Genomic DNA, 26,965 nt, shown 5'->3' with positions numbered 1-26,965 from the left:
TATTTCCACTGGCGCCATGATTCAGTAGATTAAGAACTTTATCACTAGTAATCCAAGGACTGTTTTGTCGAAGCCTTATAGCAACACCATTGTATGACTTGATCCTGAGCCTCTAGCTAATGTTGCAGGAATTCATCTTCTCGTCTACCATGCTGCGTACACACAATCATCTCTATAAACGTCCAGTGCATGACATAAAGCGTTCCTTAAGAAGCTTACACTCAATATGCTGTTTTAATATGTTTGTAGCTAGAAGTTCAAGGTGCTCATTTATGAACTCTTAAAGCTCACTGTAAATATACAAAACTACCAAGCGCGCACACCTATCCATTTCTTTCATATATCACAACTTGTAACTTAAAATGAACATCGGCATCAATATCCGAACTTTGGCTTTATTTCATAATGTCCCAACCCATAATATCGTTGTTTTAGGGAAGTTTTCATATATAATAGTGCCCAATAACTTACACTACTATATGGTCTATTCAGCTGTTGATCTCTTAGGCAGGATGTCAAACCCTTTTGCCTGGACTGAATATGTGAAGTTTTTCCAAAGCCAACTTCCTAGACAAATCCTAAATTATTTCTAATGTTCTTCTTTGAGGCTGACCTGGGAACAGTCGGTTTCAGCCATTCGTTCACTAGGATTCATATTTCCCCCTACCTGGAATGCAGTGCCCCCAGAAGCTTTATGTCTGAGCTCCTGCAAAGATCCCTTAACTAATATAAGTATTATGTTTACCTTGTGCGGGAATTAGTGAAGGACTTTGTTGTCCGCTCTATGCCTTTCTAACAAAGAATAGGTTGTTTCTCATGCCTCCGATGCAGATAAAATTCCCTCTGTGAGAAGTGGTGAACCAAAAAAGCACATTTTGTCCATTCATGATTAATTTATTTTCCTTAACTTTATATTAATGATGAAGGCTTTTTACTACGTTTGTAGTATTGGCATATGACATTGGCAAGATATATATGTTTCATTGCATTTATTTCTCCACCAGGCCTTTAGATTGGAAACTGAATCTAATACAGTATGAATTCTTGCTATTGATTGAGGTATGGCCCTTGATGGGTAGGAGCTAGTGGGTAATCATCTTGATAAATGCTGTCGTGTCTTTACTTCTGACATTTTTTTATATAGGAACCTGTGTTAACTGAAGTGAAATATGCTCTGCCGTATTCTGTGATGTTGGTTCTTTTCTAGCTATACATTTCCAATGGTCATTTTAAGTCATTTTGCTCACTTCTGTAGTGCCCTTCGCATGGTCTCAGTAGGGGCAGCGGAGCCATATGGATACGTTTCAATGCTGCTGATGAATGTTGTTGATCTTTGCATATTCCGCAATTAACAAAGACTAATTGTAATTCCTTAGTGAGGGATATTGATCAGTGTTGGTCTTACTCGCTATAATGTACTTCATTGGCTTCAGTTATTAGTCCAACACTCTTAACAGGAGACTCTCTTCTTTGGTATGAGCATTATTATCCTGTTCTATTCATGAGGTAAATATTTATTTTGTTCTCTTTTTAAAGTAGGGTTATAATATATGTCTTTATTAGGAGAAGGATGTCTGGATGTTGTCGTTTGATTTGGAGTTTTCTCAATTGAATGAAGTGGGGTGTCATTCTTTTTAGTTTCTTTTTTTTATTTTCTGTAAGCTTAATGTGACCAAGAGACTTTTCTAGCTACATGCTGCCATAACCTTTTGAGTCATCAATGTCTGTGTCTCAAACTAAGTCAACAGTGGTTGGGGAAAATTGGGGAGAATGCCATACTAGCAACTAACATACTATAGTTTGTATCCTATTGTTTTGGAATGGCCCGCCTATATTATATAGGGGTACTCACTATTCAGCACTGCCATTTTCCTAGATCAGCTCTAGCCCTCTCCTCTTCCTAATTTTACTTACATTTTTCTCTCACACGTTTCTCCATTTGACTTCCCAGCCCACTAGAGGAGACTTGATTTGAGGACCTTGGTGCTCGTTCTAATTCATGCATTGTTAACGTTATAGGAAAACTGTTTCCATTATGTTTTTCAAAACAAAAGTATTACATTAAAGTATCAGAGTCATGACCTAGTCAAGCTTCTCCTGTGTGTGGTCTTGCCACATCGCTGGTCTTCTTTTGCTCAGGCTGAGCTGTGGGTACGCCCCCTCTGTGTGCAGCTCCTGATGTTTTTCCAGTTCAGAGACCTATCTAACTGGTCATAGAGATGAGAACAGATGACTGGGGGCCTGGCACAGTTGGGCAAGGTGTCCCTGGACATGGTGGGAGTTTTCGAAGCTAATCTAGGTTAAAGCATTAATGGACCCTCCTATCTTCTAATGTGGTAAAGCCAACACTCCTGCTGATGACTGCTGTTGGCATCGCTAGGCATTGTTAATGTTTACCGTGGTCAACTTTATCTGCATCATGCTCAGCATCGCTCAAAGAACGAGAAAAAGACTAACCTGTAAAACAAGATTGAGCAGAGTATGTAGATTTCTTGTGGGTAATTCCAATATGATGTCAGCACAAGCAGGATGATGAGCACCAGCCACGCTGGAATACGACTTTGGACAGGTTGTTTTAGGCTCATTGACTGGAATTGGGCTAGGTTCAGACACCAATCTTGCTGTGTCTGGCCATGCCTCATCATGTAGATTGAGGCTACATAGCTGCCACGTTTGATGGGTTATGTGGTTATTTAACCTCGCCACGTAGTTAAAATCTTTGTGGAGCAGTATTCAGCCCATGTACAGCCGCACACATACAAATTATTCATCTTTTGTCTAGGCCTGCTTTTGTTTTCCCAAGGCTACGATTTGAATGATGAGGCTGTCAAACCAGTGCTCTGAACTTTGCAGAGGCTTGTTTGACTCTTCTCGTAGCATCTCAAAATATTTCTGCACTGGATCATGTTCTCTGCCTTCTCTATTTGTTTGAAACATGTAGATTTAAATCCAATTAATTTATTTATAAAAATTATGACTAGGTATGTATAGGGATGAATCATTTTTACAAACTCAATTACAAAATGTCCTTCTCTTATATGTATACAGCGACTGTCAACACTGCGGATTGTGTCAGTGAAAAGGTGATGTGAAGGCGATATAAAAATACACAACCAAATTATTACATTTTAATAGAAGGGCATTCTTCAGGGCTCGAAGTACCTTTTATTCAAATCAAGAATCCTTTTTTTTCGGACAGGAGGGAACTGATAGCCTGGAGATTGTATTAGAATTCAAAGTAATAGAGTAAATCGCTACGACACCTATAGTGCGCGTCTCCTCACAGCCAGGCGCGAGGAGACACTCACTGTAAGCATAAAGAAATATGGTCCTGAATGTAATTTGGATGACCAATATTGTCTTAATCTTGATTATGAACATGCAACTATGCACAGTCTATGTAAATATATCCTTAAATAGTAAATGACAACTCTGTCAAATTAGTGTGACATAATTTATAGTCACTTGGATCAAAGTGAATATATTTAACCATTGGTGATATAGGAACACAAGTTTTATCAAGCACATTTCGTTTCATGAAAAAAAACATAGGAGCTAATCGATTAATTAAACTTTTTCAGCTTTGATAAAATATCACAACACACAGACTGCATCAGTTCACTTGCAACGACTATTGCATGAAAAATATAGCATTATTTCAGTTAGACTAGCTTCACATAATCAAGAGAAGGATATTCTGGAGTGTGGGATAACTAAGAGAGAGTAGTTTGTCTCTCCGTTTCTCCACTTGTCAAAAAAGGACCCTAAATCTTGGACATTATTATTCACGTTATTTACTGCACCATCTGTTTATCCTCCCTGCCTGCAGTTTTTAGTTAGCATAGTGACTAGCAGTAACCTAAGACGTACAGCCTTAAGGAAGGCCTCTGGCTAAATTTAGATTATGCAAGCATAATGTGCGAAATTTCAGGAATTTCGCTTTACACTTGCTACGCAAAATTCCATAAATGACACCATTATGCCATTTCTCGTGAATCTTAAATATACACCATTCACAGTAAACAAAGTATCACAAATGCTTCATTCGAAACCAGGAAACATTTTGCTATAAAATATTATACCAAATGATGGATCAGCATTTTGCTTAAGTATGCATAATTTTCCCAAAATGTATGGTAATAATGCAAAAGCAAATTACGTGAATTCCTCCTACCTACTTTACGGGTAACAGCTTTGCGCATTTTTTTTTAATTCAAAGCTGATGTTTTTTAATTTTTATAAAAAGCTCCAATTGGAGCTCCGCTTGGGAGCAGCTATATTCCCACTGCCATGCAGAGTACCGCAGTAGTACCATGCTTCTTTGCCATTTGTGCATACTGAGTGAGTTGAAAGAGTGGGGCAGGGGGTGATACAGCCCATAGTTATTTATTCACTTATTTATATTTTTATTTATTTGCAGTTTTATATAATGTGATAAGACCAAATAGGTGTGCTAGTGATTTGCATTAGCTCAGTTTCATTCTGCATGCAGGCAGTTTACATAGGAGCTTTGAGTTACAGCAGCCAAAAAAACCTCTGCAGCTGGATGTCCTACAGGACATGTGGCTGCAGGAATTTCTCCCTTGTGGTGAGATGTTGCCAGACAGTGGGCAGAGGGCTTGGCTGTGAAGAGGGGTTTTTCCTCCTTGAGCAGTATGGCCTTGAGGGACTGTGCCTAGCCCCTTCCCGAGCTTTAAAGGATGCCTACCCTGTCACTGGTAGACGTAGCTCACATGTAGCCCCGCCTCCCTTGTATCTTGTAAATCAGCAGGGCTCCAAACCCCACTGGGGGGAGCAGCTCCAGAACTGGTTTGGAGTGATTCTAAGGGAGAGGATGCCCACTATCATAGCCACCACTCTGAGTGGACACAGGGAGTTCTGCCATGTTGGATTAAGGAAGAAAGCGACACTGGTATACGTTACACTAAAACGCACAGAAAGTGCTTCAAACTTAGGTAGGGCTTGATGTTACTGTTATTAACTAGTCTGACTGGAATCCTGCTAATCAGGACCCCTGTCTATCTGCTTTCTCCCTAAATTGTTTATGGCATGTACTTAGGTACACTCCAGATTGGATACTGGTAACGGGCATAACAAAAGTTGAGGGGGCCCCCCTTCAAGGTAGCCGGAGGGGCCCCCACTCCGGATTAAATCCAGAGCTCTCAGGACTGACTACTGTGCTGAGGGGGCTCCCCTGAAGACCGGGCCCCCCCCCCGCACCGCAGGGGATGCAGGGGCCTTTGTTACACCACTGATACTGGGGTACCCTTGTCAGTCCCTAGTATATGGTACACATGTGTCCAGGGCATAGGTACCACAGAGGCCTCCCACGGGCTGATGCATGTATTATGCCATTGCAGCCTGTGTAAGATGGTGCATGCACCACTTACGGTAGATATAGGTTTACTATATCTATAGGTCACTACACGTAAAACCTATAAGTCAGCCCTCTAGCAGGCCTTAACAATCCTGAAGGCAGGGTGCTGTGTTTTACATAACCGGTGTGGGAGGTATGATTCCACCCTTCAGAAGCAAGCTTTGTGGTGTCCCTGCTCATCCCAGTACCTGCCTTCTCAACCCGGACAGCACAAAATGGTTGCTGCTGACCAGAGACATATTTCTGCCCTCATGCTGTTGAGACAAGCTCGTGCAGAGGAAGGCAGCACAATAGGCATCTGGGGTCCTATGCCCTGGGTACATGTGTACCATATACTAGGGACTGACAAGGGTACCCCAGTATCCAATCTGGACTTTACCCAAGTACATGGCATAACCAATTTAGGGAAAAAGCAGATAGTCTAGGGTCCTGATTAGCAGGATTCCAGTCAGACTAGTCAAAAACAGTGTAACATCAAGCAAAAAGTGGGGTTCGCCATAAGAAGCATGTCCTACTTTCCTACACAACCCCCCCGAACGTAAGGAGATGAGACTAACCTTGCCCAGTTGAGTCTCCATGTTCTAAGTGGAAATATCTGGAGAGTCCATCTGCATTGGCATGGTTACTCCCAGGTCTATGTTCCATTGTATAGTCCATCCCCTGTAGGGAAATGGACCACCTCAAAGGCTTCCCTCTCAATGGCTGACAAACGTTTTTCTCTCGGGGTCAACCTTCTGCTAATAAAAGATACTGGTTGATCTTGACCCTCTGCATTAAGTTGTGACAACACAGGCCCTACCCCCAATTGACAGATGCAGCTGTTTGGACAATGAATTGTTTGGAATAGTCAGGACTTAGCAGAATGGGAGCAGTGCACATGGCCTGCTTGAGATCATCAAATGCCTTCTGACAGCTAACTGTCCTCTGAACTTTCTTGGGCATTCTCTTTGATGTAAGATCATTTAAGGGTGTCACTATACATCCATAGCCTTAATAGTGAGACCTGCTTTCTGCAGTGCCTCCAAAACATTGTTCAGTTGCACCAGGTGATCCTCCCAGGTGGAACTAAAGACAGCTATATCATCCAGATATGCTGCACTATAGGCTTCCAGGCCTGTAAGGACTTTATTCACCCGTCTTTGGAATGTGGCAGGTGCATTTTTCAAACCAAAGGGCATCACAATAAATTGATAATGCCCACTAGGGGTTAAAATGCTGTTTTGGGTTTGGCATCCTCAGCTAGTCTGATTTGCCAGTCTCCAGCAGTGAGGTCAAATGTGTTCAAGAACTTGGCTGAGGCCAAAGTGTTAATGAGTTCATCTGCCCTAGGAATTGGGTGAGCATCAGTACTAGTGACTGCATTAAGCCCCCTGTTGTCCATACAAAACCTAATTTCTCTCTCTTACCACCTTGAGTATGACATTTGGGTACCAGGACCACTGGACTAGCTCAAGGGCTATCTGAGGGCCTGATGCAATCTCTGACATGGTCAGGCTGCCTGGAAATCTTATTTTTAATAGGTAGGCACTCACCTGTGTCCATTTAATGGGTACACCAGGTAGTCTGACTAGGAGTCAAAGAAAACAAATGTCTGTATTGATTGAGGACCTTCCTGCAATCAATCTGTTGTTGCTCAGTGAGGCTGCCTGCCAAAGTTACACCATCAACTGAGCCATCACCAGGGTTCTGTGAGAGGAGGTCAGGGAGTGGATCACTCTCTTCCTCCTGTCCCTCATCAGTAGCCATGAGCAAGCCCATGTCTGCCCTGTCCATATAGGGTTGGAGCCTGTTTACATGGATCACTCTATGGGGGCTCCTAGGAGTTCCAACGTCCACCAAGTAGGGTACCTCTCCCTTCTGCTCAAGAATGGTATGGGGTCCACTCCACTTGTCTTGGAGGGCTGCAGAGGCCACAGGCTCCAACACCCATACTTTCTGTCCTGGCTGATAAACAGTCAGTACAGCCTTTTGGTCATGCCAAACTTTTTGTAATTCTTGACTTGCCGCCAGGTTTTTGCTGGCCTTTTCATGTACTCAGCCATCCTGGAGCGGAGACCAAGTACATAGTCCACAATGTCTTGCTTGGGGGGGGTTTGAGAGGTAACTCCCATCCCTCCTTCACTAAACACAGGGGACCCCTAACTGGATGCCCAAACAAAAGTTCAAAAGGGCTGTAGCCAACCCCCTTTTGTGGGATCTCTCTGTAGGCAAAGAGAAGGCAGGGCAACAGAACATCCCATTTTCGCTTAAGCTTTTCTGGGAGGCCCATGATCATGCCCAATAGGGTTTTGTTGAACCTTTCAACCAACCCATTGCATTGTGGGTGATAGGGTGTGGTGAATTTGCAGTTCACTCCACACTCCTTCCACATTGCAGTGATATAACTGGCCATGAAGTTTGTATCTCTGTCAGTTAAGATCTCCTTAGGGAAACCCACTCTGGAACAAATTCCCAGGAGGGCCCTGGCCACCACAGGTGCTCTGGTGGTCCTAAGGGGTATTGCTTCTGGATACCTAGTGGCATGGCCCACCACCACTAGTATGCAACTGTGCTCAGATACAGTTGGAGGGTTAATGGGACCAATTATGTCAATCCCAACCCTCTCAAAGGAAACCCCACCACAGGTAGTGGTATGAGGGGGGCTTTGTGGTAGTACCTGACTTACCACTGGCTAGACAGGTGGTGCAGAAGCGACACAACTCCTTGGTGTCCTCAGACATGTGAGGCCAGTGAAAGTGAGGGACAAGCCTGTCCCGAGTCTTACTTTGGCCTATGTGTCCTGCTAAGGGAATGTCCTGTGCCAAGGTGAGTAGGAAGACCCTAAACTTCAGAGGTATGACCAACCTCCTGGTGGCACCAGGTTTGGGGTCTCTACCCTCTGACTAAAGGAGTCCCTCATCCCAATAGATCCTGTTGGATTCACTGACACTCCCACCAGCAGCTTGTTGTCTATGGGGTTTAAGAGAGGGGTGGGCTTGCTGCTCCTGGCTCAGTTCTACCCTGGAAGGGCCCTTGTCTCCAAAAACTCAACCTGATCAGGTTCAAGTTCATCTGAGACAGTTCCTCCAGAGGGACTGAGATCATCACCCTCAAGAGACTGATCCTCTCTCTGAGCCGGGGGGAAGGCACAGCCTTACCCCTCCTGCTCCTTCTCTTGGAAGGCACCTGGTCCATCTTTTCAGGAACCATGGCCTGTTCAGTAGAAGTCAGTTTGGCCTGTGACCTGGTCACAGCAAACACATCTGCAGAGATACCCAGCATTTCTGCATGGGTCCTAAGTTCCACTTCAGCCTAGGCTAAAGTCTCCAAATCATTGCCCAATAAGCATACCACTGGAAGGTCTGAGCTAACCACAACTTTCTTAGGGCCAGTTACCCCATCCCCAGCTGAAATTAACCACTGCCAAGGAATGATCAATCTTGACATTGTTAGCATTGGTCACTTGGTACATCTCACCAAGTATGATCTGGTCAGGGCCCACAAAATCTTTTGTCATCATAGTGACACTTGCACCTGTGTCCCTGTATGCCATGGCCTTCTTACCATTAATCAAACGCTGCTGCCTGTTTTTGCCCAAATTACTGGAACTGACAAATAAGATGGTAATATCCATGCAACCATTACAGACAAGTACAGCCTGAGCTGGAGTTCTCACTAAGCCAGAACCCATCTCAGAGCCCAAAGTTAACCCTACGAATCACTTGTTCCATGTACCACCACTTAAAACTGTACTAGGGGGAGCAGTTGCCCTAGGGGCAGTGGTAGCCCTAACCTCTGAGCACATTTTGTACAAAGGACTTTGGCCTCCTCGCACTCTGTGCCCTGCAAGCCGTTACTTTGTGAAACTGCTGGAGGTCCCCTCACCCTAAAACAAAAGTTGATGGACAGAATGCAGAACAATGTCATACATTCACCCCAGTACAGAGATCTGGGCCTTAATCCATTGTTTTTTTTGCTCACCATGCCATTCCAGTTTGAACCCAGCCATATGCAAATCAGTCTTAACCCTGTGCCTCATGGGAACAGTCCAGCCCGAACTGCCAAGCCAGGTCCTCTCTGGATTGGAAACAAGCATCCTAGGACCGGTTTCGGGGTTTCACCCCTCTTCAGCCAGGATAGCTTGGTTCCAGTGGCATGGAGAGCACGGGACCCACGTCTGGGCATACCTGTCCCACTCGGGGTGACAAATGCAAAAACAACAGTTGATGGACAGTGTTAGATACGGGTAGTGTGGTGCAGAGCGGGCGGGCCAAACTCCGGAGGAAATGTGCAAAGCATCCACGCAGTACACACAGGCGACACACAAGGCACACTACAAAAAGAGACACCACACCAGTTTAGGTAAAAATAACTTTTGTATTGTCCAAACACAGTATGTCAGGTAATCTCTACACTGCGCCAACTGGCGCTCGCTTCAAATTTACAGGGGGGGATTATATACAGGGCAGGGCCAATCGGGCCCTGGCGGAATCATTGCGACATAGAAGACAGTAAAGATAAATCCATCAGCCTCAATCCTGCAATAGAATACCTCAGGGCATAACATTAGGCGAAGGTCCGGAACACCTGTAATAAAAACATCCTGACATTCCCTTATGCATCACCAATAGGAGTGACCCCTGAGCCTGAGGCAGGAATTAAGTTAGGCAGTGCATCACACATCAAACCCTGGCATCTCAGCACAGCGCTGCACATAGCAAGTAAATAGCGCTTACAATCCAGGGCATGTGAACATAGCGCTGCACATAACAATTGACTGGCGCTTCAAATCAGGGCCTTTAACATAGCGCTGCACATAGCAATGCAATAGCGCGTTAAAACAGTACATTTACCATAGCGCTGCACAAAGCACGGCGGTAGCGCGTTAAAACAGTGCATCTACCATAGCGCTGCACAAAGCAAGGCATTAGCTCTCAGAGCATGGCAAATAAACATGGCGCTGCACATAGCGATGCAATAGCGCGTTAAAACAGGGCATCTACCAATCATAAGTGCTTGAAATATGGCAGTTCAATCTAGCGCTTTAGAACAGGGCATCTGCACCTAGCGCTGTACCCGGGGGATCAATAGCGCATAGCCACTCAACAGGGCCTCGAAATATGGCCTCTGAGCAAAGCGCTACCCCCTTTCAAGTTAGCAGTCCCAGACAGTACAGTCACGGAACATGGGAGTCCTTCCTCTGGGATTCTCCATACAAAGTTAGGCCCCAAATGTGGTATCTGGGAGCCCCTCTCCAGGGACTCTTGAAGTGGCCCACAAACAGACTAGCCCAGCTGGCGCAGCCCGTCAGGGTATATCGACCCCCGGGACTCCTGGGCGCAACAATGCCTCCTGCTTCGTTGCCGCTGCCCTCTGTCAGACGGGGCAGCGGGGAGGACCAGTCCAGGCACTGGGGGCGGGCACCGGCAATGTACCCCGACTTTACCCCCTCCAACCATAAGCTGAGCCCCACTCACCAGGCTCACCGAGGGACTCCTTTGGCCACCTCTTGCAGTCTGTGTAGCGCGCGGGGCTCTCCTCAGCTCCTGGGAGCCCCGACCACAGCAGCGCTTCTTCCCGCTTCACCCGGGCCCCCTCCTGGGACCCTGGACTTCGAGTCCTCGGCTGGGGGAGGCGGGGTAGGCTCCCGTCCTCCCTCTCGGCTCTCCCCGACGTCGCCCTTCACCCAGGTCCCTCTCCTGGGACCCGGGACTTGATCATGGCCCCAGCGGGGCTCTCGTTGCTCTCGGGGCTCTCCTCCGGCTCCGGAGGGCCCCCCACCACGGAGCGAAGCCTCTGTCGGCCTCCGGGCTGCTTCCGGGCTTCCTGCCATCCGGCAGCCAATCCCTGCGTGGCTTTTTCGGGGCGCGGCTGATGACGCGGCCGGTGTCCCTGTTGCTGGGCAACGGGCACTCGCGCGGCCCAGGCCCCGTACCTCCTCCTAGCAGCGTCCGGGCGGCGGCGGTGGTCCCGGCCAGCGATGAGGGGTAGGCTCCCTCCAAACTCTCAACAATCTTCCAATGCGGGGTGGGCTCCCGCTGTTGTAAATAGGTGCCGAGGCAGGTGGCACTCGCGCAGAAGGGCACAAACGCGGGGTGGGCTCCCGCTCTTTCCCCAAGCAGGCAGGGAGGAATCCCTCACGCTGGGACTTCCTCGTGGCACTTCGGTAGCTCAGCGCTGCAGGAACGCACACGCTCCTCACCTCCTGGGCAGTCAGCTCCTCTCTTCCTGGGCAATCAGCAGACAGCGCCGCCCTCACCAGGGACGAAGTAGCAGGTAGCTGGGAGTACAGCACACACCAGCAGAGCACAGTCCATTCCACTGTAGCGCCCACCGGATATAGCGCTCTCCTTCCACAGGCAGCTTGTAAATAGCGCTCTCTCTCCGCAGGGACTGCAGTCCGGATCCCTCGAGGCGCTTGCTGGCCCCTGCGCCCTTGGTTGAGGGTTTTTCAAGGGGGGGAAGTTGAGTTGGTGGCTGAAGGCGGACTAATTAGTCTCTGCCCGTCGTCCCTGGGTTCTCCTCTCGCTGGGCCAGATCAGTGGGTTAGTTCAGGATCCCTCACTCACTTAAAAGGCAGCACCTAAGCCCTGTCACTTTCAGAGTCATAGGTCCCTGACTAAACCCTACCGCCTAAAACTCCTGCGTAGGCTTCTCCAGGTCTGCGTTGCCCCAACTATAGCTTTCCCTCGCCCTGGGGACAGTAGAGGGGGGTAGGTAGGCTCAGGGCCCAGCACACAGGCCCATGTGGCAGCAGGTCCCCTCTCTCTCAGGTCCACCCTCTGACGGACCACATGGCAACCCAGCTCCGCCCTTTATACGCCCCTCACCCCACCTTCCAGACAGTGCTAGAAGCTTCTAGAAGCATCTGGGGAGACTGGCTCTAACTGGCCTAGGGGGAGGGGTAGAGCACCCTGGGTGCCAGGCTTCCCTCCGAAAGCTGGGGCTGCTGGGAAATAACAACTAGACTGTCAACCTGGCCCAGTCAAACAGCACAACCACACAGCTTTGGCATCCATTTTAAGTTGCATTTTTAAAATGGGGAAACTCAGTCTGCACACATTCAATCTTTGCATTTACACATGTGGTTTCCCAGAAAAGCGAAAACTTTCTGGGAAAAGGGCCAAGTCCAACACACAGAATGCAGAACAATGTCATACATTCACCCCAGTACAGAGATCTGGGCCTAAATCCATCGTTTTTTTGCTCACCATGCCATTCCAGTTTTAACCCAGCCATATGCAAATCAGTCTTGACCCTGTGCCTCATGGGAACAGTCCAGCCCGAACTGCCAATCCTGGTCCTCCCTGGATTGGAAACAAGCATCCTAGGGCCGGTTTCGGGTTTCCCATGAGGCACAGGGTCAGACTGATTTGCATATGGCCATGTCTGAACTGGGGTGGCGGAGTGAGCTAAGAATGATGATGGAATAAACCCAGATCAGTTGACTGGGGGTGTGTGCTTGCAATGTTCAATACTCCGTCCATCATCCCCTTTGGTTTTGCTTTTGCTTTGTTTGCCCTAAATTGGCAGGGTGTGCCCAGACGTGGGTCCCTTGCTCACTTTGCCACTGGATTCAAGATAGCCTGGCCGATGACGGCTACAAGCCAGAAACCGGTCCCAGGATGCTTGTTTCCGGTCCAGGGAAGACATGATCTGGCAGTTCGGGTTGGACTGTTCCCATGAGGCACAGGGTCAAACTGATTTGCATATGGCCATGTCTGAACTGGGGTGGCGGAGTGAGCTAAAGAATGATGATGGATTAAACCCAGATCAGTTGACTGGGGGTGAGTGCTTGCAATGTTCAACACTCCGTCCATCATCCCCTTTGTTTTTGCGGAGGTCCCCTCACAACTCCTGTGCCTTCAGCCTGTGGGTCAATTTGAGGGACAACACTGCTTTCTTGGGCTCCCCTGGTTGCTCCAGGCTTGTTCTGACTTCCCTTGCTGTGGTGAGTACCCTGGTCCTTGCTGGGCCAGACCGTAACATTCCTTGACCTTCTTCGTGGGTTGCTGCTACCAAGGCTTGTTGGTGCTCCCGCCGGACACCGACCCCTCAGCACTCGACATCCTTCGTGGGACAGCTCATATGCGGCTCCTGGTCATCCTCAACATCTCCTGGTCCCTGCAGCTGTAGAATTAAGGTCTCCATCTTCACACCTGAAGTACCCGAAATCGGCGGGCATTCGTCTACCGAGCCCCTAGTCACTCCTAAGTGACCCAAACTCTGTCCCCTCTGCTTTCAGGTTCCTTCCATCAAGAATCCATCTGTGGGTTCCACCGGACACTTTTCTTATTTCCAGCAGTGGCATTTCTTTGAAGACTCCCATTGAGAACGATGGCGGTTTCCGACGCCACTTCAGCCCTACGCACCTGGCTTCCCTGGGAGAGGTAACTCTGGTACTTCGGTATCCACGGGTGGGGTGGCTCTCCAACCTTTTATGTTCCAAAGGGTTTCCTCATAACCCACCGGGAAAGGTCCTTAAATACTAAAACCGCGACTCTTCCATTGAATTGTACGTAGCACGCTGTCGTATTCTCACACTGCACCCATCCTCCATGGGGTCCCGATGTACTCTCCTTGGGTTGTTCCTTGTGGTCCCAGTGATTCCACATCTTCTAGACACGGTCTTGATTCGAGTAGTGGCTCTTATACCACTATTTTAGAATATGGTTTGGTCTCCCCCTGGAGCCCACTGTGTATTAGTGCTACTTACGACTGCTTCTGTGCTACAGTATTGTGTGCTTTGTGTCTATCTGCATGTAGCAGATACTGTAAGGTATTTAGAGTGTATTATAATAATAAAAGCCTATTTTTATAACTACTGAGTGGTTTTCCTTTCATTTATCCAATATAATAAGGTTGCATTCTGGTAAAACAAGCTGCTAAACATTCCTTCAAGACTAAGCCTGAAGGCTGCGCTCCACAGCTACCACTTGGATAGCGTTCTAAATGTTATCCTTGACCTCTTAAATCACCATAAGCGTTGTTTGGACTGGTACTGGGTGCGCACTTTAATTAGTGGACCGCATATACCAGGCCAACTTCCCACATTGGGTTGAAAGAGGTCGTGTATCATCAATAAAAGTTTAGTATTTCCCTATGAATCAAACATAGAAACATTTAAGGAACAGAAGTGGATATGCATTCTGTGAGGGTAATATTTCAGATGTCTGTTAGAACTGTAAGGGATAGTGCGGAAATAAGTGATGAAAAGCATATTCTGGTGTAAAATACCTGCTGCATCCCTTTTGAACATGTGTGACTTCCCCTTTCCTGGTCGTTACCTTTAAGGTTTCACCTGCTCTGGTGATGTATACAGAGCGCGCTCTTCTCTGGAGTTCTGCAAACCAGTGGCCCAGAGGCCATCTATGTCGCAGCAAACCATGGTGCCCTTGTTATTGTCAATGTGGTATGATACTTTTACTGCTGTGTGTGCTGTTCTTGCAGTTCTTGGTACTGGATATTAATTGTGACCACCATTGGCAACATTGTATACAGGAAGATGTTCTACTTGTTTCACAGTGCACAGCCTGTTCTGCCAGTGTTTCTAGAAGGTTCTTCTTGGGGTACGCCCATTTGCGGTCAGGAATCTATCCAGTCACTTCCATGTCTTCAAATCACAGCAGAGCGCCAGCAGTTCAGTTAAGGACACAAATCAGCCCATCCATCTGCCAGTTCTTACAAACACTAAAACAGGTGGAAGGTCTGGCGGGTATTTTATGTTGCTTTGTATCTGCTCATTTGTCAGTTTTGATGTTTTAACCTAGTTGCGGCGCTATACCACATTTTGCACTAGTCCTGAAAATAACAGTGTAAAGGTAGCATACCCTTTTTTATTTCTAAATTCTCAAATGGGGTTCTTTTCACTATATTTTAATTGCATCCTTTTCAAATTGTCATTCCCTAATTGTGCTTCTGGGTTATGTAGCTCGGGTGTCAGTAATTCAAACTGCAGCTTTTTGAACGAATAATTAGTTAATAATGCAGAAAACATGGTCCTACTTTTATTTCATATAAAAAGTGATAAGAGCCGAGGAGAAACGTAGATCTCTAAATCAAGACGCTTCTTGCTTTGAAGCTCTGGCTTTGCCTGGCCTACATATTGATCACTTCCTACACGCTAGATGAGGAATGTTAACACAGTGGCTAGTGCAAGCAATACGGTTGAAAGAGGGCGTGTTTCATCAATAAAAGTATAGTATTTCCTTATGAATCAAGTGGCTTATTTATCCTTTTGCTGCACAGTGTGAAATAGCTCGCCCCCCCCCCCCCCCACCCCCAATTATTTTTAGGTCTCGCGAGCCAAAGGCTCGAAGAGACATTTTATATCTGGGCTTTTCAAAGTGCTGCCGTGGCCTAAAGCTACAGTGCACGTGAACGTGCACGCGCGCAGCGCCATGTGTCTTTCCTCCGTAGCGATCGTAATCACGATCACTTTCACTTTCGCGGGCTCCTCTGTTGCTGGCATTCCCCCCTCCCTTCTCGCCCAGCCCTTCTTGTTTTACTTACTTTTCTTCCTTTTCTGGCAATTCAGAAGCTTGAGGGCAGCAGCAGAGCAGGAATCTAGCAGTGGACATTAAAACCAGCAAGTCATGATTCCTAACTAAGATCCAGAAAGAGCAGCAGGACCAGGTTTAAAAAGATGACCCATTTCAAGTCTTCTCCTAGTTTCTTGATAGGACTTTAAGCACACTTTTGAGGATCATGCCGCTGGGACACTGTTAAGGATCTAGCGCTGCTACACTGCACTTGTAAGTGGAGAGAATTACGCTTCAGATTCATATATAACCCTACTATGTTTTTCAATTAGATAAAATACGCATCTCTCTTGTACTGGATTACAAAGAAAAAATACAGACGGTCAAAAATATTTTTTTTACTTTGAAGAATCTTGGCGTATTTGTACATAACACGTACTGCAACTTACGTCATTTCGGTGATTTAGAAAATATGCCCGTGCAAGTTAGGGGTAAATAATTTTGGGGGGAGCGACTCCTATTTTAGAGCCAGGCCGGACCCCGGGCTCGTCTCACCCCATGAACAGTCCGGCTTGACCACTTCTAAGGCACGCTGCCTGGCAGTGATTGATCAGCGGTATAACAGATCCGAAATACTATAATTTACCTGTCTGCAGCATCCCCTTCAGGATTCCATATGCCATCTTCCCTGCCCCGATGAAGCCAACAGTCAGTGCATCGCCTCCGTCCTCCATCGCTGCTCCTGCCCTTCACTCACCGAGTGCTCCTTTGACTGATCTGGGATGCAGCACCTCGCACAGCTGCTTTTCTTCCGTGTCCTTATGTCAGTCTCTTTCCTGGACTGGGATCTATTTGTCCGTACACGCAGGTACCGGGTTTCTTTGAGTAGTGTTTTTTCTCTGTTGACTTGTGTCGTCAGCAGTTCCTATGAGACTTTACTTTCGTTTCTCATGCTCGCTTTTTTGTTGCTGTTTTATATAGCGCGAACGCGACCCGATGGTATTGGAGCGCTTTACACAAGGACACATTCCTTATTTGGTAGGCACGGAGATATTAAGTGGTTTGCCGAGGCTCGAACCGGGTCAGCTCCAAAGTCGGCAGCTCGAGCCCTAAAGCCACATCCGTTCACGTGCTTAGTGTTCTGAAGTCTTTCTTCGATGTATGTTTTGATTTTAACTAAGCTCAGATAGGGTGCAAAAGTAAATTCCGACTTGTTCGTTAACGAGGTCTTGCAAACGGCTGTATTAGTGGTTTACAGTCCAACCGGCTGTTGAAGGAGGGGAGATGTAAAAGCAGCCACTGGGGTTAATAATATTCACAATTGTTGAGTTGCTGGCCTCTCGTGCGTGCTAGGTCGCCCTCCCCCCCGCAATATATTAAAACACACTCCGACACATGATGAAAAGTGCTTCAATGCCCCACATAGGGGTAGTAGGCGGTATATAAATGCTGCAATACAGTACCACCATGGGTAGCAACAGGAGAATATTAAGCACAAATATTGTTTTCTGACATGGGTTGATCCCTTAAAGCAGGGGTCTGCATGGTTGGGCTGCCCAGTGATTTTGATCGAGTTAATTTTATACTGAGGTTAAGGGCTCGGAACTATGAGAATTACTCCTTTATGTGTAATTGATTGAGTTAGTCGTTTAGCAAATACAAATAACGTTTTGAAATGGGCTTCCTGCATCCTGATGGTGTTCATGGTCATTAAAACGTTAAAAGTTTGAGATCTAAGGTACCACTTTAGCAGCAGTATTTGCTCGCTATAAAAATGCTAGCTAACATATATACATATATGCAAAGGCACAGTAGCTCATGCGTTCCAGGACTGCAGTATATTTGCCCCGTTGTGCAGCCAGAATATGCCCTTTTGCCAGATGCCCGTCATTCCCCTATTTGACTGACACTTCCTCTGGTAGTAGTCCTTTCTCTGTGTCTATGAAGTGCACGTGCTTTGTATGCGGCAAAGAACTTCCAGCGCACACGATTACGTAGTTGACTTGATTTGCATATATCCATGATGCTCTGCGATTTTCATAAAGTAGAAACGGCAATCTTTTTCTGCAGCAGAATGTTTTGTTTCTGATTCAAGTGAACTCCTTTATGAAAAGCAACAAAGAGGAAGAGTATAAATTGCAACCATTTATATCTTTGAAGCACTCTAACTTTCAAATAATATGAAGTTAAGCCTTTATATACCAGCTTGCTCCGTCATTAGTTTGTGCTCGCTTCGGCAGCACATATACTAAAATTGGAACGATAAAGAGAAGATTAGCATGGCCCCTGCGCAAGGATGACACCCAAATTCGTGAAGCGTTCCATATTTTGCCTTTTGGTGATTTTTTATCTACAATCGAAACCCACTAAACATTCTTATTTGTTTTTTACTTTAATTTATTTACATTTTTCCAAATTGAATTTAATGATATTGACATCGACGTGTTACTGCAAAACTAAAATAATTTCCACACAACTGATGTACTGTGTGTTTATATCATCCAAAAGTTCTATTAACTGCATCATTACGATGTGATTTTTTCCCCACTCATGTTCATGTTCTCATCGCTCGCAGTTCATGGACCACACTAAACAAACTATGGTGTAGAGGTAGGAGGCTCAGCTAGAGCTCCTCTTGGGCTTCAAACCCAAAACGAGCCGAGCCTTCATGTGGCTTCTGTCTGCCACTCATGGTGGAACGTCCTGTGCCAAGAATGAAAGAAAACGCAATAAAATATGCGATTTAAAACAGGAGAACAGTAGCCATTTAGTGCCTGAATTGTACACAGTGAAACTAGCAAACCAGGGATTAGCCCCAGCTTCCCTGTTTGACCAAACTGTGTTACACTAGGCAACAAGCATTTGCAATGCAATAGGTCTCGCATTTACACCAGTTTAAGCTATTGGCATTGTAAATGACAATGCCTTTTATTTATGTTCAAAAAACAAAAATAAAAGGCATTGTCATTTGCAATGTCAATAGCTCAAACTCGCGTAAATGCGAGACCTATTGCATTGCAAATGCTTGTTTTTGTTGTTATTGTAGTCTAATTCCTACTTTCGTTTTACTGCAGTTTACTTATTTTATCGGAAACCTTTTTTTTTTCTAGGAGACTTTGATGTTCAGTGTATTAGTAGTTGTAGTGATAGTAGTATACTTTTTTGTTTAAACATTACATAAAAATGTGTACAGTAATTATTTTACAAAAGCCAATTCACAGAATCGTAGCTAAAAAGTACATTAACAGTGATGCTGATTAAAATAAAGTATTTTCCTCCCAGAGTTTGATGGCCTGCCTCATGAATTTTACAAGATTACCCATTCGTATACAGTACCACCTTGAGAGCAAAATAATACAGCATATGCTATTGCTCTTATCCCTTCTGCATTAAACATTGGCTTTAAGTATTTATTCAGTGTGTCTAGTAGGGCTGGACATAGGCGCACTATGTGACTATGTGATCAATGGACTCTCTGGCTGACTTGCACATCATAAATGACGTTTCGATGCTGCCCTTTAATTTCCATGCACCATCAAAAAGCCTTAAAAGGGAGATAAAGTAACCTAAATCGCATAAACACGATCTCCTACTGAGATAAAGTTGCCTTAAATTAGATTAGATAAGGTGTCTGTGGTGTATTTCATTTGCCAATATCTTGAGGAAGCGTCAATATCCCTACTCTGGGCTAGGCTTTTCACTACCTTTTTTTAACACTGGTTTATGCACGGTTCTAGGCATAGATTCTATTGTAGCCATCGAGGAGAGCTTATATTCTTCCTGCTTGTCTTCCTGTCACCTTTCTGAAATGCTCCTTCCGAGGACGCGCTAAATGAGTTGTTGAGAAGTGATGTTAACTCAAACCTAGCTCTAGCCCCATGTGGCATAGAGGGGTAAAAGTTTTTCAAAGGCAATTTATGAACATGTGATCTAGGCTTTGAGAAAAAGAGCTGGTCCCCATTAGGACCCGTATGAAATAACAAAGATAATCTTTGCCTTTATAACACCCAGCAGAGAACCGAGCACTCCCCGCCCACCCCAACCCCATGTAGAGATCAAAGAATCTTTTCAGAGCTTCACAAATGGTTGTAATTCTATTTCTTAGGTCGAACCTGGGCAGCATATGCGCAGCGAGCCATGCTGTATTGGATGATGAATAGATGCCCCGCCCACTCTCCACTCACATTTGTCATTGGCTTGTGTCATTGTCCTTCGTACATGCTGGCTTCTGATTCGTTAATAGGTTTGTTAGTCCCTCCTTATCTTCTTTCGTAACCTCCCATAAGGACTGACCCTTTTACTTCGGTTGTTACAAAGGAGTATTTTTTAGTCTGTAAGCACTATTTTCTTTAAGTAGTTTCTCCTACTGCAGACACAACATGCTTTCCTGCAACATTCAGCACGCCATACCATGCGCGCTATCACTTTCTTAGCCGCCTGAGACAATGGCGGACGCTTCTTTGAATAGGTCTCGCATTTACAAGAGTTTGAGCAATTAGCATTGTACATGACAGTCTTTTTTTTGTGTTAATCATCGAAACATATAAATAAAAGGCATTGTCATTTACAATGCCAATAGCTAAAACTGTCACAAATGCAAGACCTATTGCATTGCAAATGCTTGTTTAAGTTCTCCACGTGACATTTCTCAGAAACATATCTGTCTGAGTCAAATCCTAAATACGGGTATTCACCGACTTCCTCTATTTTAATGTAACCTATCTTCCAAACGAACGTTGAAATCTTTTGACCAAAGAACATTACTTTGGTTTTGTTGATATTGATAAGAATGTTGTTTTCTGGATTATGTGCTTTGATTCGATTGAGTTGTCCTTGGACGCCCATCTGGGTTGTCACCAGGATGACCAAATCATCAGCGAAAGCTAGGGTTTGCCCTAGCCTTGGAGTAATGTCTAGGCTATGCGTAAGTACCTCTATTAAATCCGATATATACGGGTTAAAAAGAAGTAGGGCTAACATCCACCCTTGCTTTTAGCCATCAAGGGTGTGAATTTTGGGTGAGAGACAATGGCCGTCTTACATCTTCTCTCTAACCCATGTATTGCGGTGTAACTAAATTTGGATGATACCCCACTCCTTCAGCTTTTTAGGTCCTCATTTATAAATGTAATACAAGATTGCTCCTTTCCAGGACTGTAGAACCAGGCCCAACTGCCCCATTTTTTCGGGATTAAGCTTCTTTAGGGCAACAGAGAGCCCATTAGGACCAGTAGCCCCGAGGATTTACAATTTTTGATTGGTTTCACAGTGTCTATGTAACTGTTTCCAAGTTGGGACCTGCCTCCTTGATCTACTGAACTGTTCTTGCCCGTGTCAAGAATCCCGTACAGCACCATTCGGTGCTTTTTTTTTTTTTTTTATCGCATATTATTTAGTAATCACACCCAACTTTCAAGTTTTTAGTGCCCCTACGATCTACGTCCCAAAAATCTTTATTTGTTTTGGTAACTATTGTGGTGTGCAGCTCTGCCTATTTACGTTCTTAGCCAGGTTTTTGATATAGCGAATTTCCGTTCTTAGCCAGGTTTATTGCGTGAAAGTTTTTGTGATTTCAATTTAACTCTGAAGAATGATTTAATGCTGAGGCATGTTGAAGAACGAGCACTGTAGATTACAGTATCTAGAGGGAAGTTGGAATAGTGATATCAGTTATGATATATTGAACCAATGATTCTCCCATAACGTAAGTTTCCCACTAAATATTCCCACGCCCTGGGCGAACAGCCATAAATAAAAGAAATTTGCTTATTTAGAAAAAAGCCTGATCTTTGCTACGCTTATGATAGCGGTCTAGTCATTTACATGTTTTTTCAAAAAGACACTCTTGATCATGTCTATGAAAGATGTTAATTGAGACTCTTGATCAAATAGCCATTAAGCTTTGCAATGAACTAAAACAAACGCGTTCACAGTCTTGGTATGTGGACCATTTGCCTGGTCTGAAAAAATAACAGAACAAAAGTTGGCAGTGGCATAGAATTTATTTTGAAATGACGCTTGTTATGATTACAGGTTTGTGAGTCATAGTTAAACAGGAATGTGTCTACAAACTATCCTATTGTTCTGGTGTTCAGGTTAGGTTCAAGATTATTTTGTACATTGTTTAATCTGAGTAAATTGGATTTTATTGAGACATGATAACAATTTCTTTTTACTTTTAATGGCTGATTAACTTATTTATGGACGATGTTCCTTATATTCATTGGTGACATTTCAGGCATGACCTGAGTGGCGTAGCTATGCTGGCCCAAAGCTGATCTTCTCACATTCTTTGAGTCGTCCTTCGTACTGCTTGCTTGAAATGTGGATTAAAACTGTGACCTGGGACTCCTTATTCACTGAGGCTTGCTCTGTGACATGTGGAGTCTTGGAGCTGAAATGTTACTAAAGAAAATATACTATATTTGTATGGTGCACCACTGCTTCCTGTTGGGGGTCACAATTAAATTCAAGATTCTTCACACTGTACATTAAGCTCTCGGGGCAAGGGCTAAGGGTACCTTTAGAAACTGTACACAGCTGTCACCCACAGCACACCTTATTATCATCAGCTGCTCACCAGCTCTCCCATAGTGCAGCTAAATAGTTAAAAAAACATGGGAGGATATCCCTTGGAAGCTTTTAAAATGCTGTGAGCCAGAGCTTGAGGTCAGAAGCAGATTACATGCGCTCAAGGAAGAAGCTGGGAATGGAAAATGTTCAACTCACATACAACTGAACTCTTTTCTGAAGGAAGTCACAAAATATAAAATATCAGAGTGGTCCTCCCCGTCGCTGTTTGGACTCTAACTTTGCTGCAAGTTCACAGCACTTTACAAAACCAAACAAATTATTAAATAAATATTAGAACAGTAGAATGTTGGGACCGTCAATGAAGACCACAGAGTGCCGGATAGCGAATAATGGTTGGTACCTAATCTGTGCTATCACTGCATACTTACCTTTCCATTTTTCCCTGTTTAATTTAGAAGGATGTAATCCCAGTTTGTGGTATGTTGAGTCATACTCGTTATTAAAAGCTGTCAACATTGTTTTAGGTCCATGCCTGTGGCTCAGGCCAATACACCTGTAGTAGGCTGTTAACAACTACTATAACCACTAAGTGGGCAATAATGCTATAATGTGTTCCCTTAATATGGCTGCTTTAATGAGAGTTGTAGAGAGATGAGCCAGTATTATTGTGGCCATCTGAAGGCAGTCGTGGCCTTAATCCTGAAGGGGCAGAGGCTTTACTTCAATCGCTGGAACACAGGGTTATTTAGCTTTCATTTGGCTCTAAAAATAAATTCACTGATTCCTTTCATATTGGATTCAGTGGCGGCTCCTCCAATAAAACGGAGGAGCGTCGCCCCACTGCTGATGTGCAACAGTAAAAGAAAGGAAGAATAAAATGATAATAACGCAATGTTGTCATTTTATTCTTCCCTTCTGCAGCAGCATGAGGGCGGGGCTGCTCTGCTGACAGAGCAGGGGAGGAGTGGTGAGCACACTAAAGTGCGCAAGATGCTTTCACAGGGCCGGTCAGAGTCATGTGCACTTTAGCATGTTCTCCGTGCAGGCTGCATTACAGTCAGCATGGAGAACATGCCCAGGCCCCATGTCCCAGTCTAAGCGGCGAACAACGGTGCTCAGACTAATCATAGCGCTGCATTGCAGCATTATGATTGGCTCGGGGGAGCCTGGCTCCTTCCTGTTCAGTGGAGGAGAGACGACGTGGCACAGAGCGGTGGGGATGTTGGTGTTTTTTTTCTTTTTCTTACAATAATACCTTGTTACCCCCTTGACACTCCCCCCTCCCCCCCATTAAATTAATTATAGCCCTTATTTAGAGCACACACATTCATATTAAAGGATGAGCCGCATTGTGTACAACTATAAATTAAGGATATAATAGGGCGTTACATCAGTTGGCCCAACATTGCATTTGCATTGCTTAGTACCATGTATAATTTCTTATCGTTCATGAAAGTCCGAACCATTTGAATTTATTAAAGATGATAATGTTTTGTTTTCGTTCAAGGTATGGGCTCTATAGGATCCAAACAAATAGATTTTCTTTTAAATTTCACCTTAAGTTAACTTTGATTACATGAAGTACTGCTTTGTATACCAATAAGCTATGAGGAGTTCAGCATAAGCTTCTGTGATGCAGGGGCCCAAACACTAAGGCATCCATCTGCTCATCAGCCGGTGTCTTTCTACACCTCCGAGGTGGCCAGCCGAAGTAGAATTCTAGGGTCCCCTCGACATATGTTGCTAGAGGGGACCCCATACTTGTGTGTAATATCACTTTCTGTCATGCAGACCGGTGGGGAATCAATTATAGGTATACCAAATGTGAGTCGTAAAAACTATCACCTTTTCAAGCTATAGGCGTTTCTGAAATACCTTTCTTAGAGCCACCTTTTACACTGCCTTGTTGCTGAGTGTTGTGCTTTTATAGAAATATTAACACTCACCGAAAATAATGTTTTATGCTTCACAACGCTGCCTTACCTAAGCCGTGAACACTACCAAAGGTGCGTCTAGAGCTGGACGCTGTCCTTCCAGCATCAGCATGAGCATGAAACCAGCAAAGTTTTTGTAAAACAAAATCCCCCAAAAATCGTGATCGCTGAAAAAGAAAAGTCCTCAAACATAAGATTTTTAAAATTGCAACAGTGTAATTCTTCTTTTCCCTTGAAATCACAAATTTGGATAATAATGGGTGCTTTGCAAAACAATTGGATTAGCAGAAAACGATGCCTTTGCTTTACCCTTCCGCGTGAACGGTTTCTGAGAGGTAATAGATGTGTGTGATTATACTTTTAGGTATGGCTGATAACAAGAAGCTTTTTAAGTATATATTTTTTTAATTTTACACATTAGGTTGACAAGACGAGTTCTCCATCAAGGCGAAGACGGAAGAATGGAATTTTGCATCCGGAAAAAATCCAAACCGATCAACCTACATTGGTAAACACAAAAAGACCCGAAGCCGTTTTTGCTGTACTTTTGTATATGTTTCTGACACATGCAGAAAGCAATAAGGAATGGATTCTTTAGTTTGTAATTTAATAAAATAAGCTATCAAATACTTTATTAACTTGGGAACTACATCCTCTTTAGGAGACTGATGTTAATGATTGACTGTATTTCTTGTTACATGCTGAAACAAAAATGTAATGGACAATTAGCATACGTTAGTAATTGGTGTTTGAGCACAAATGCATATGCCCCGTTCAAGGAGAAAGAGGCAGCAGTAGAGTTGCAAAAATGATCTGTTGTTTTTTGTGTGGCGAGGGTGTTGAGGAAAGTGGCACTATGTGTCTGGAAAGGCATTCTCATGGTTGTTGCCGCGGCTCTCTCTGTTCTTTAGTGTGGTCAGCTACTGCACACACCATGGCTGCCCATTATTCGATGGGTAGCTATATTGTCAACTTGTGGGGCGCTATGTCCAGCCCATAAATGAGGTCTGTTGCTCTATAAAGAGATGCATAGAAGAATAGGCCATCTGGGAAGCTACTGTATTACCGAATGGAAAAGTGTGGTCTTCCAACAGCTTTCAAAATTTGACAAAATTGGTTTCTAGTTGAGGGCAACCAGAAGCTAATTACACCAGCTCATACCCAGAACACTGGAGGTTTTGCCACCCCATTTCTTTTCTTTGCCCTAGAGGCGATCAATCAGGAGGAGCTTGGAGTCTGAACTCCGAGTACTCAGTGGACTGTATCTATTAAAGTTGCTACCTGTAACGGGTGGATGGTTTTGATGGACTCTATGTAGAAAGCAAAGAGCCTTGAATGTGTTCTATTTCCTCACTGGCTGCCAGTGCAAGTATCTTATTTGATTAGAAACGGAGTCAAACATCCTCAGACCCAGGATCACATCTGTATCAGTACTCTAGATATGCTGCAGTTGGAGAAGTGTTTACTAGACAATCCTAAGAAGATCACAATCCAGTCTTGAATGCATAAGCGCATTGACCAAAATTACAATCTGATGGAAAGATCGAAAAGGAACTAGTCTCTGAAGCTGCCTAAGATGGAAAAAACGGAGACTTGGAAATCATAGTCATGGTAGCATAGGGTAAGGGCAGAATCAATATACACCCACGCTTTTTTGTCACTAAAGCAGTAGTTGGATAGACCCCAAAAGTCTCAGGCAGAAGAATTCAATCCAGCAGCATGCAGCAGAATAGAGCAACTGTGGGTCAATAAAATCCCAGTTTTTGGTTCAGATAATTTATGTTCATCCTCACCATAATGGTCTGCAGTGCCAGCGGTGTAGTGTAGTTCCTATATCCTTGATAGGCTCTGCGCATTGGAATAACATACACCATAGATTTGACATAGGACTAAGGTCAGTATGTCTCTATCGAGTATATTAAACTTAATTACTTGTGTGTGCCAGCTAACTCAGAGGTCACTAGAAACTTTTCGAATATACAAGAAGGGATTAGTCTCTGACAACCGCATAAACATGACAGCTTTGTTTCCCTTTAGAATTGGAACAGTCTCAGAATCGTGGAAACAATAGATAAGTTTCACTCAGTCAATCGTGCATGCTTCGTTTCTACAGAGTTGCACAGAAATAGAGAGACGGGCGTTTCAATAAAAGGGTTTATTGAACAGTCTTATTTCTCGTGCAAGAGATATGAATTACTACAATCGTAAGACTGACTGCAAAGTACAATATGTAGGAGGTTAGCAGTAAGATAAAATAATACTGCAATAGCATGGTTTGTAGCTATGACACATATTAATCAAAATACATACATAAATAACGATGCTAAAATGTGATCTCATCTGATGCTTCTAAATTGTTCTACCCCAGTGTACCTAACCTAAGTGCAGTACGAGGTTTGAAGTAGGTGCTGCTTCTAAAGTATAGCTAGCTATATTTTAGTTTAGCCCAGAGTTGCCAAAAGTTTCTCTAAGTTCTAGTCCGCTCCATACCTGAGAATGAGCGAGGTTGGAATCTCTTTTCTGGACTCGATAGTCTAACCCCCTGAAAGGGAATTCAGAGAGCACTGGAGCTGGATTCTCTGCGAGGAGGATGGCAGCGTCCGGTCAGTACATCAGGCTGGAACACGATCTCCTTCCGAACTTGCCGTGATCAATCAATC

General features: G+C 44.6%; 1 protein-coding gene and 1 non-coding gene across 4 annotated transcripts in view; both read left to right on the top strand.

Annotated features, from left to right (window-relative positions):
- The window catches only part of MYZAP (myocardial zonula adherens protein), a 476,299-nt gene that overhangs the window by 136,463 nt on the left and 312,871 nt on the right, over window positions 1–26,965 (top strand). For all 3 annotated transcript variants that reach the window (XM_085644097.1, XM_085644095.1, XM_085644096.1), the window contains exon 3: window positions 24,727–24,813. In XM_085644097.1, the coding sequence (XP_085500223.1) occupies window positions 24,727–24,813 (87 nt within the window). The remainder of the gene's footprint in view (window positions 1–24,726; window positions 24,814–26,965) is intronic.
- LOC146860261 (U6 spliceosomal RNA) lies at window positions 18,062–18,168 on the top strand. Its single transcript, XR_014979340.1, has one exon. It is a non-coding gene; the product is annotated as a U6 spliceosomal RNA (small nuclear RNA).

The sequence above is a fragment of the Triturus cristatus genome, chromosome 3_1, assembly GCF_964204655.1.
Source record: "Triturus cristatus chromosome 3_1, aTriCri1.1, whole genome shotgun sequence".
NCBI lineage: Eukaryota > Metazoa > Chordata > Amphibia > Caudata > Salamandridae > Triturus > Triturus cristatus.
This window is presented reverse-complemented; position numbering and strand designations above follow the sequence as displayed.